The sequence below is a fragment of the Chenopodium album genome, chromosome 3, assembly GCF_948465745.1.
Source record: "Chenopodium album chromosome 3, dcCheAlbu1.1, whole genome shotgun sequence".
Classification (NCBI taxonomy): domain Eukaryota; kingdom Viridiplantae; phylum Streptophyta; class Magnoliopsida; order Caryophyllales; family Amaranthaceae; genus Chenopodium; species Chenopodium album.
In genome coordinates, this window is record NC_137836.1 from 14,053,301 (window position 1) to 14,065,217 (window position 11,917).

Sequence of the window (11,917 nt, forward strand, 5' to 3'; positions counted from 1 at the left end):
ACAAGCTGTTTATGGGGTCAATTTCATATTCATTGGCCCATTTAGGATGTTCCATTTTCAGATATTTTCTTCATTTTTCCCTCCTTTGTGGTTAGAAATTTATGATAAATTTTAAATTTTGAATTCTTTTTGTCCTAACCTTATTTTGAAAATTTATTTTGGAAATTAGATAAATACTTTGTATAGGAAAAGAAGAATATAAAAACAGATTATGGACTATGGATAACATTTCGCCTTATTTCTAATGAATAGTTACAAATTTATTTCCTTTTAAAGCAGTTACTTAATTTTATATGTTTCTAAAAGATTTTTTTTATATATAATCCTAAAAGACCTTCACATTTTGAATTATGTGTTCAAAGTTAGAAAGCTTTGAATTAATTAGGATTGGCACATATTTTAAAACTTTTTTTTTTTTTTTTGAAGAAAACATATTTTAAAACATAGTTATATGAAATTCTATTAAATTTTTCTCAAAATTTACTTTGATTTTCCAGTAACATTTACGGTGTATAATTTTTGTAATACGAAACTTAGATTTTACTCTCTCTATTTTTAAATACTTGTTCTATTTCTCCATGCGCGGAGTTATAGGAGAAATTTAGAGAAAGTAATAACATATGGAGATAGTGGGGTTAGTGGAAGAACAAAAAATTGTAAAAAAAAACAAAAGTAATTGAGAGAAATGAAGGAGAGAGAATATTAAATTAATAATGTTATGTCCACTTGGTTAATTAAATATTGTAAGAGCTTTCCAAAAAAATGAAATAGAGCAAATATTTAAAAACGGCCGAATAAAGAAAGTGGAACAAGTATTTTAAAACGGAGGGAGTAATTGCTAAAGCTTGTTAGAGTTTGCACATATAGCAAGGGTAAATTACTTTCAAGAACGGAAGTAGTTATACAACCTCCGAACTATATTATCTGTAACTTTGGGGGTATTATTTATAAGATATAAAAAATTCCAAAGTTACATATAATACGATCTGAAAGTAGTATTTTAAATGTGGGTATATCATTATTTCAAATACTTTGTACTTTTGTAAGATTTAAAATCATTTTTTTCCCCTTTCATAGCAGTAGGGAGTGTAGGACTAAATATATTTTCCAAGTCAACCCCTTCCAAACTCTCTGGCCTTTCGTGAATAAGTGAAATTTGCAACGTTTTTCATGGCAACAAAGGGCCAAGCCACTGTTCTGGTGGGTTCGCCATTCCACTCCATGATGATGTACGAAGTTAAGCGCATAGCGGCACACACACAACAAACAAGAGGAAAAATTGCAAGCAATAACAAAGGATAATTGGCAGTGTAATTACGGAAAGAAAAAAAAATCGTCCATCCTTCTCAAAGGATTGTTAATACTGATATTTATCCCAATAGAAAACGAACCTATAATGATACAATCTTATACAAGGCTATCATGAAAACAACTTCGAATTTAGTACAAAATTCCCGGACCAAAACTACTGTAGATTCAATTACTGGCCCATGTTGGGAGGTGGGGGTGGTGGAGCTTGCATTTGTTGACCAGGGAAACCTTGGGGTGGAGGAGGCGGTTGGTTCCCCATCGAGAAGTTTGACATTCCTGCACTCCCAGCAGGGGGAGGTGGTGGAGCTGGAGGAGCACCAGGAGGCAGGGGCCTCGGACCATTGCCCATTGATGGCGGTGGAGGAGGTGGCGGCATTCTTGGAGGATTTCCAGATGGAGCACTGGGTGGAGGTCCTTGTGGGGGTGGAGGTCCCTGCGGGGGTGGAGGTGGAGGAGCATGCGGAGGTGGGGCAAGAGGCCTCGGTGGGACCCCAGGAGCAGAAGTGCCATTTGGTGCTGGAGGAGGTTGTGGTTTGCTACCCTCTGGTGGCTTGGCCTTGAAATATAACTGCAACTGCAAAATTGCACAAGAATAAGCTCAAAATTCAGAACAAATTTGAGAATTGAGATAACCGCAATGTTGGTTTGGACGTACTGTTTCCCAATTATACTTGCTATAATGCAAGAAATGGCATCTTGTGATCTCGTGAACATCTTCGAAGAAGAATATCAAAGTGAAAAGAATTTAAAAATTAATACTAAGTACGTCTTCCGTTTCTTTTTAGTTGACACGGTTTTACTTAGGTCACTATTCATATAATTAACTTTAACCCCTTTTGTGATTTATATTTAAGATAACACATTATGCGAGATCTTTTCATAATCGTCTCAACATCTATTTTCCAAATACGGAATACCAAATTTTTATTATTTTTGTTATATCTAATCAAAGTTATTCACATTTGCAATTATGAACATTGACAAATGCGCTTAAAGCCCCTAAAAGAAATGTGTCAACGAATATGAAACAAAGGAAGTATGATGCAAGAATCTATGACATACCGTGAACATCTTGGAGTCGGGATCCCAATGTGAGAAGAATTTGGAGGTAGACTTGTCAATTTCTGTGCTAGGAACCTGAATGCGCAAGCAATTAATATAAATAAGACATCAAGATTACTACGAGTTTTACTTTGTAATTTGTATGGTTTGACAAAGATTACACGTTATATAAAATTTACCTTGAAAGCTATAATTTCATAAGGCTCTGCAGCAAACATGAGATATTGGAACCGTTTGTCAAAAGCTTCAACCCTCTATTCAAGAAGTAAACAACATTAAGATAAACAACAATTGAAAAATCTGTAGAGTTCAAAATTTCCAACATATTGAAACTTACCTGCTCAAAGGAAGACATAAACCGGTGCCTTGGCTTTGAGTTGTCCTCAATCTCAGGATACTCTATCTGCAATCACATAGAAAGATATCAGTATCTAAATTTATAGCAGAGTACTAGGTCCATAAGCAAATTCTGCTAATAGCAAGCATGAATTTAGCAAGTACCTGGAAAAGAAGAGACCTCTGCTTTGTCTCGGGATCAAATTGCTTAGTTACTCGGTACCCAGGTCGGCCAATCTTGACTACAAGAATGAGAGAAAAAAAAAATTTAGACAATCACATAAGGTACAAAACCATTAATCAACCGAAGAGAATGCTACTAAGCACTACCAGTTCCACATAAAACACTAGCAAAAAAGTTACGCAGGAGGCCGCATTAGGTTTCACCTACAAGAAAAGAAAGACCGAAATCAACAATCCTAACAACCCACAAGCTTTAGGATAAATATGAGTACCAACAAGCTTATGTATATTCAACATAGTCACTTTAACCAATACAGCTGAAGAAACGAAGGCCTCAAATTAGTTGCCCAAGTTTTTAGTAGGCATGGAAATAACTCCAATATGCTAAAGCTTAAATCGGTATTAAACTTTCGTAGTCCCTTTGCACTTAATAGCAGTTTAAATTAAAATGTAAAATAGCTATATTCCCTCCATCCAGATATAATAGTCGCGTGTACTATTTTGGATGCATGAAAAGTTGTCACATCATAATAAGACTTTTAACATACGAAGTACATGGCTTGAACAGGGTTATGGATAAAGGGAGAAAAGGGCCCAACCACACAAATACTACTACAAAAGGTATTTTGTTTGTATCAAATGAATTCTTAGTTTCGAGAATAGGATGCTAACATTTTCCAAGGACAGAAGTGTAATATGGTCTTTCCAATAAGCAAAGACACATGGCAAATTAAGGCATCAAATTTCAACATTAAGTATAAAAGCATATGTGATGCTTTTCTGCTTTGGATTCTGCTTTGGATTTCAAATAATATACTGTTTAAAAAATAATAGTGCAAACAATTAATATGTAAGGACAACAAAATACAAGCATCTATTCAAAAGGAACCACATACAAAAATATAAGCATGAATGCCAAGCACATGCATATCTGACTCTAAACATAATAATGCCCATAAAAGTGAAACAAATAGACAATGTTACAAGCATCAGTCAACCTCAGATATAGCTACTCAAAATAGAGATGAAAAAATTAGCAAAAACCTTTCTACATAAGCATCTTTCCAGAAAAACCATAATTTTAAATTTGAAAGGGCGTGTTATCGCCAAATAGAGAACATGATGGACCAATGGAGGAAGAACTGCGGCTACTGCGCTTCACAGTTGTGGTTAAAAGTTTTCAATAATATAGCTAGTTGGACACTATAATATGAAGATCACAACATCACACATCACAGTACAGCTAACAGCATAAAGCTACCGGGGAAAGGCTCCACTCTCCTTAAAAAACCATGTAGATTCACAAGAACTTGAATGACCATTCCTCCAACTCAAACAGCCACATGAATTATGACAGACCTCAAGATAACAACATAATCAATTATACGAATCAAAGTAAAAAGTTTGCAAAGTGTAACTATCATAGACCTGTGCCAATAATTAGCTCATGTAATATGCTGAATCACCGTTTCCCAGGCATCATGAGGCCTCACTTAAGACGACACAGACATCCACAATTAGCCATAAACTATAAAACACTAAAACAAAACAGCATAACATACAAAATAAAGTAAATCTAAGTATCTCTCAATCCTCAACCTTTTAATACCTATCTCTCAGTTCCCCCTCTCTCAGTTCTAAATTCTTCTTCAGTTAACTCCAAATAAATTAGGGTAAAAAGAGTCACTGAATTCACCAGTATCAAGAGTTTATTATAAAACCCATGCTTTTAAACTCAACACACTTTTTAAAATTTTCTAACAGTGACAATCATTTTGCAACAATAGCTACGACTATACAAGTAAGTTCCAAGTCCATTAGTCCATCCTGGAACGAAGGATATCAAGGAAAGCCAGTTGGCTGAAAGCCTGAAATTGATGAATAACCTCATATCCTGATTTATAAATCTTCTTTAATGCGGATAAATGCTACATGATGTCTACAAATTATCTATCTACTACCCAAAAATTGGATACGATCGTATGACAATATTTGATTTACCTATTGCTAATAAATTTCAAAATTTAATTAATGATGTCACCAGCGATGCTCTGGAGTCCAGAGTAAAATCACAAAAGACTCGTAAGTTGTAACATTTACAGGAATACTAGACTACTTCCCACTCAAAATCCCCATAGGACAACAGTTTATTGATCCTACTTTGGCTAAATGTATAGGACACCAGTTTATTGATCCTACTTTGGCTAAATGTTCTTCCCCATGATCGGTTATTGATATAATAATAGTGTATCATAATGTAATTGCAGACTAGAAACAAGATGCCAACATTATGCTTTCATTATTGAAAACGAAATTCTCTACCCATGACCCATTTTTAGCATGTATCAGAAGTTGCTTCAAGTAACAGAAAATAGACAAACAGTTTAAGTAAAAATTATCAGAAGTTGATAACGTCTCAACAAAATTTTAGCATAAGTATCAGAAGTTGCTACAAGTAACAGAATATAGACAGACAGTTAACCCTACTCACGACAAAACTCTATTGTTAACACATATAAAGCAGGAAACATATACTTGATGCAATAACAATATCAAACAGTAATCTAACTACAGAAAGGAGAAAAACACACAGACACACACGCACTAACAATGTCACAGACATCGCATTACCAAATCTGATGACATGTGTTCTGAAAGTTACCAAGATCCAACACATACAATACTTTCATTTTTAAAAGATGTTAACACTTTCCGTTTCTAAAGTTCTTGGCCCCTTTCACTATATCCCATGTTTGTCAAACTCCTTGTACTACCCTTACCCCTAGGGACGGCAATTTTTCAATTTAATTCAAATTTGACCGGTTAGGAAGAAACAGGTTCAATCTGAATCCGATAAAAGGAATTCCTAGTCTGAGTCCATGAAAAATAGTCCGGGTCCGGATAGGAGTCGAGTCGAACCCAGACCCTACACACTTACACAGCCCCTGTCTTGGTCTGATCCAAATCCTACCTACTACTAAATTTTTAGTCTAATAGGTCTACTTTTCTCTGCTTGGTACTTTCTGCCTTATGCAACCTCCCTCTTTTCTCACATATCAAGTCTTTGACCTTTAAAATTTAATTAATCTTCGGTCCCAAACTTTTTCCTCTTTGATTTTTTTTTTCCCCAATCTTTAACTTTATAATCCAGCACCTACCTACTTATCACATCTACACTCTCTCTCTCTCTAAATCTCCAACTGCCTAAATTTTTGTACAAATAGTAAATATTAAGAACTACATCAGAGGCAATAGATAAGGAGGAGGATTATCCAACCACAACAAAACTAGAAGCTAAGAAAACTACTCTCGTATTGTTGACTTCTTGTTCTCCATTTCCTTAATAAACTTTTCAAAAAAAGGTATTCCTATGATGAATCTTTGCCCCTTTGGCCAAATCAATTTCCCCAATTAATATTCTCATAGAGTAGATTTATTCCACTGTGTATTTCCATGTGTTTCACTAATTAGACCACCACCATGAAGAGAATAGCCGGGGATTACTTTTCCTAGAATTTCAAGCGAGGCTAAAGGATTATAGGTTTAAAAAGTATTGAGAGACTACAGACATGGGTTTGGGTACTAATTACTGAAGATAAAATGAACAGATAGGGTTGAAAAGGGCCACCCATATATCATGACAACATATGTTGCTTAAGACAGGGATATGAATGTCCAAGTACATATCTGAGCAATCAAGTAGACAAAACTTCCTCAAGATATTGCTTAGGACACAACACAGGTGTTCTTTTCAGCAAGAAAGCAAGAACTACTGCAGTAAGATAATATCTAAAAGGATTTTAAAAGCATTTCCATTTCTTAAAATATATAGAAACATGGAGCTGATAATATTATGAGTTTGGAACCCAAAACATGGACGCTGACTTTTTTTTTTTTACTAAATCTGTTTAGATACATGAATATAAAATTCCAACACAACCCTGGACCTCTATCATTCCCGGAATAGTAGGTCTATTTCATATAAACTGATTGCACTCTTCTATACTGCTACTTTGCCATTAATCTCGTCTTGTGCCTTACAGTATATCATTAACTCATCAAGTGTCCAATTGTAAGGTGACTAAGGTAAGTGTTGGGTATGGAATCCATACCCTTATCCTTGTCCAATTGTAGGACATGGCTATGACACCAACATTGACAAGTTAGAGTAACACATAAATAATACTCCGTCGCTAGTAATGCTTTTACCATAACTATACTCAAGAAAGTCCAATCCCCAATGCTGCCTGAGTGCCTGACAAATGTGAAAATGCATCAACCAAAGAGTGAACCCAATCCCTTTGAGAATCAACCAGAAGCAAAACCCTCGAAAACTCCTCCCAAACATAAACCCTTTACCTTCCTTCAATGAGGTTCAAGCAAAGTTTTCTCTTATAAATCAGTATCAACAAAAATAGAGCCCGAAAAACACTAAAAAACTTCTCTAAATCCTTTCTCTCCAACAAAATTCCTCGAAGAAATTCCCTTACAAAGTAATTACACTCAACTCTCCAAGCTAAACTTCAAACCTCCCTTCACAACCCGAAAAATTAATCAAAATTAACAATTGCCCAATTCACCAAACATCACCAATCTTCCATTAATCATCTTAAACAACAACTAAACCATTACAAAAAAAAAAAAAAAAAAAAAAAAAAAAAAAAAAAAACAAATCCAACAATCTGCTAAAATTAATCACACAAACAGAAACACAAAAAACAACCACAATTAGGAAAAATGACAGAAATTAGGAAAAAGAAAAGAGAGAAAGAAAGAAACGAACCAGTTTTACGAAGATTAACTTTGCGTTTATTAGGCTGAGGTTGAGCAGGAGCCTCCTTAGCCTCACGCGCAGCTCTCTTAGCCAAATTAGTCTGATGCCGCTTTCCTTGGGTATGAGCCAAGTAGTTACCCTCATTGTTGTGCAATGTCAAACACAGCTTACACTCGTAACTGTTGAAAAATCAAAGAATCCGCCATTAAAATAGGAAATTTGAAGGTTTTGAAATAGGTAATGAAGAAGAAGGAAGAAGAGAAGAAACCTGCCGAGATGATTGCGCATGAAATAAGGGTCTTTGGCGAGATCGATGGTCTCGAGGGCAAGACGACGGAGACGTTCGCGACGGTCGATGGCTTCATTCTGAGAAGTGGCGGCGCCACCGCTTCCTGGCTTCGATCCCCACTCTCTGTCCATCTTTCTTCTCTTCCTTCACTTCTTCTACGAGTAATCCTAATTGTCCAAACTTATAAATCTCTTTTTTAGTCGCTTTTAAAGGTGATAATTTCTCTGTATGCTTTTTTTAGTTTTTTTTAAAAAAACTATTGTGTATTCCAGGCGATGCCCTAAGCTGGACTATTTGTGTAGTTGATGTGTCTAGTAGTTCGGGCATTTTTACGTATTTATATTTTAATCTTGTAAAAAATAAATGAATTATATTACCTCTAATTTACTTAATAAATGAAAGAATATTATAATATTATGCAAAACTAGAAACATTAATAATAGTTGGTTGAGAGTTGAGATGGTAAATATATTACATATATAGAGGTTATGGGTTCGAATATGCTTGAAAGCATATTTTGTTTTGTTAAATGAAGTGGCTAGCTTACGTTGCGCATATACGTTGGATGGTGACATGGTATTGTGACATAGGCACACATACTTTGAAGAGTGTCACGTGGCGCCCTTCCTTTAAAAGGGACGTCTTTTAATATATAAAATATAAATTAATAAGTTTTGATTATTCTCCCACCCTTTTTTTTTTGTTACAATTTATATATTCCCTCCGTTCCAAAAGTTCAACCCTTTTGGCCTAATTTTAGTCCCAAAATAATCAACTTATTTGCATTAAAATACCCACCAATTTACAACAAAAGTTGTGCAAAATTAGCTTTCTCATATTAAATTTTGTTTTTTCATTTACTATTTTTACTTTCTCTCTCTACTTTTTATAAACCCCATGTAAATTTAATTTTCCAATATACTTTTATTTCTTTTTATTTAACTTTCTTAATACCCGCGAAATCAACCTAAAAGGGTCGGTTTTTCAGAAACGGAGAGAGTAATATATTTAATGGAAAATAATTTAACCATACAGTGTGTATTTGGCATTTCGTCATTTCATTAGATCATACATATCATATTAACACCCATATTATTTAACATTTTTTATTTATCTTAGTTTACTAAAATGTTCTTATTAAAAAAAAAAAAAAAAAGGTTGAACAACCCATATAATAGTATGACAGTAATGACACAGACACAACAGTCGGATGAACCCATGAAGTGTCTATGTAACTTAGGTCCATTGAGAAGAATTATTAAGGTTTTTATTTTTTATTTTTTTTTATGTACGTCCAGACGTCCAGTGCCTATTTGCATGATAATTTACTTTAACTATTGGTATTGTGGTACCCATTTTTTTGACTAATTAAAATTAGAAGTCAAAATCCCACATAAGTCGATAATTTGACTAAAAAAAATTAGAGTCGCCACTCTATTTTTGCCCGAATAGAAACGTTCTTTTTGTTTATGATCGTTTTCAAATAGAAAACGACATTGACTCCATTAGGTGAGGCACTATATAAGTATGGTCTTAGGAAAATTAGAGATCTAGGTACGGGGTATAAGTTAGGAAGATCAAACGTTTGGAACTCGTCTCTTCCTCTGTTCTGACGAACAGGCTCTTACTAGTACGTTGTTAATTAGTTATGATTATTCACATACTTCTCCTTAAAATAATGCATAAAAACATGAAAATTTCCACTTTGTCAATCACACTCAAATGTAAAATAAAAGTGAATTAAACCTTACGATATATGGTGGGTTTGAGCATTAAAGTTGTCCTACGTACCGTTCATTGTGGGATTTGAATCCACTCTCGGATCAAAACCCTACGTAGTTCTTACGAACGTCCATTTATACATGGTCAAAATTTCATAAGAGGTTTCAAGATGGTTTATATGTTTTTTTTGGGGGGAGAGGTGGTCGATCCGTATAGGGTCATTTGAATGAGGCTGAGTGTAGGGAATAAATTTCAAGCGTTAATCCTCTAGCTTGAACCCCACTGTGATCATACACTTAAGTACGGTGGCGTCCAAAAGGGAAGAAGATAGAGCAAAAGAGTCGCCAACAAGTTTTAGGAACTTGTAAACCGTTCACGAGGTGAAGGTTACACCCCTTAACGATCCAAGAGATCGTCAACTCCATAAGGTCTAGAACCAAATAAGGGTTCGGGGATGAAGGTACAAATCCAACCTAAAAGAGATTGAATCTGCCCTAATAATAGGCCTCTACTTTATTCTGATCGTATTCATGTGCGCTTTCTGACTAACATGCAATCAATAGGATTAACCTAAACCTGTTTATCTATGTTGGTTGAATATAATGCACAAATAAACTATTATTGGCGATCACTTGAATTATAATCAAATTAACCCTAAACAAGATTATTAATCATCTCATTAAGCGTGATTACAAGTACCAATTCCCTTTAAACATGTATAAAAGATGTGATCAAGCAATAAAAATAAATATCAAGCAACATAATAATAATCAATCATTATAATAATCATCATTATAAAATTATAGTCATAATCAAAACAATAATAATCATAAATAAAATAACCATCATCAAAATAACAATAATAATAATATTCATAATCATCATAAAGTATAACAATTATAATTATAATCATGTTCATGTTAATATTAAAGCATAATAATAGCAAGATCCTAGGCATGATACTAACAAGATTAATAACAAACCCTAGCATGTCACTAAGCAATAAAAATCAAATCTTTAACCCTAACATGATACTAACAATCATAAATATTAGGAAGAACATAGGAAGCATCGTAACAATCATATTTAATATTAAAATTACCCTAGACATGATACTAGGAATATCATAATAACAATATAAACATGATTTCTACATCATAATATCAATTAAAAACCATTAAAGCACTTACTTTGATGCCTCGTACCTCTTTCTAATAACAAAATACACACGTTAGTAACTTCAAGGAAAATAATAATTAAAACAAATTAAATTAAATAATTGAAAGAGAGATTTGGGACCAAACCCTCAGAAATTAAACCTTTCACGTCTAGGGCGAAGGCAACTTCGAATATGGCTAGGTGTTTCTAGATCTTGTGAATGCGGAATTTTGCATGTAAAAGACTAGTTTTTAGAAGAGAGAGAGATGGTGAATGATTATAGAAGAGAATGAGAGAGAACTGATGAATGAAAACTGATTGTAGGTGAATGAAAACGGAGTTTTTATGTCGTTATTTATAGAGAAAATCAGCCAAAAAGATAAATTAACAGAACAGAGCACTTGGCGCACGTAAAACAGAGGTGGCGCACCTAAAACAGAGCTGGCGCCAAGCCTGGTTCCAGGTGCCAATGCCTGGAGTCAGTCGCCAGGCCTGTTTTTGACGCGTTTTCGAAAATCAGATAAGTTTGCCGTACTGGAGGATAAAATCGTATCTTTTCCTCGAAAATGCTCTTTGATTTTAATTAAAACTCTGAAAAGTCAACAAAAATCAATTTATCAATGCTAATTAAATTAGGAATGAAAAGAACCTTCTAGAAGAATCTAGAAGGCTAAAAACATTCCTAATTGCATTAGGAATGATAAATCATATTAGGCCCTCCTCTAGATCATTGGGCCGCATATAAGGCTCAAACCGGGCCCAGTTTGGTAAACTGGCCATAATTTCCTCAATATTCATCGGAATTGGGCTTATAATATATCGTTGGAAAGCTCTTGTCAAGCCCTATCCAACCACACTACTATTGGACCCATACCATGGACCAAACAAACTGGATTGGCTGTTTTCTTAAAATAAGTTTTCAAAAACAGAGAGAAGAGAAAAGAAATTAAAACTTTCCGCAACACTAGACTTTCCACACTTTCGCTTCATTCGATTATGATTCGACGCGAAAGGTACTCATCACTGGGTTTGGTTTTGGGGAGACACAAATGGGTGTCTACAGAAGCCCCCACTTTGACTTA

General features: G+C 34.5%; 1 protein-coding gene across 1 annotated transcript; it reads right to left on the reverse strand.

Moving 5' to 3' along the window:
* Window positions 1–1,279: 1,279 nt before the first annotated feature.
* On the reverse strand, window positions 1,280–8,130 carry LOC145611815 (uncharacterized). Its single transcript, XM_081667186.1, has 7 exons — window positions 7,935–8,130; window positions 7,676–7,845; window positions 2,875–2,951; window positions 2,711–2,776; window positions 2,553–2,627; window positions 2,374–2,448; window positions 1,280–1,885 (listed from the first exon to the last, which is right to left on the reverse strand). Exons 1-7 carry the CDS (start codon window positions 8,084–8,086, stop codon window positions 1,481–1,483), a joined length of 1,020 nt encoding a protein of 339 aa, XP_081523312.1. The 5' UTR covers window positions 8,087–8,130; the 3' UTR covers window positions 1,280–1,480.
* Between the last annotated feature and the right edge of the window lie 3,787 nt (window positions 8,131–11,917).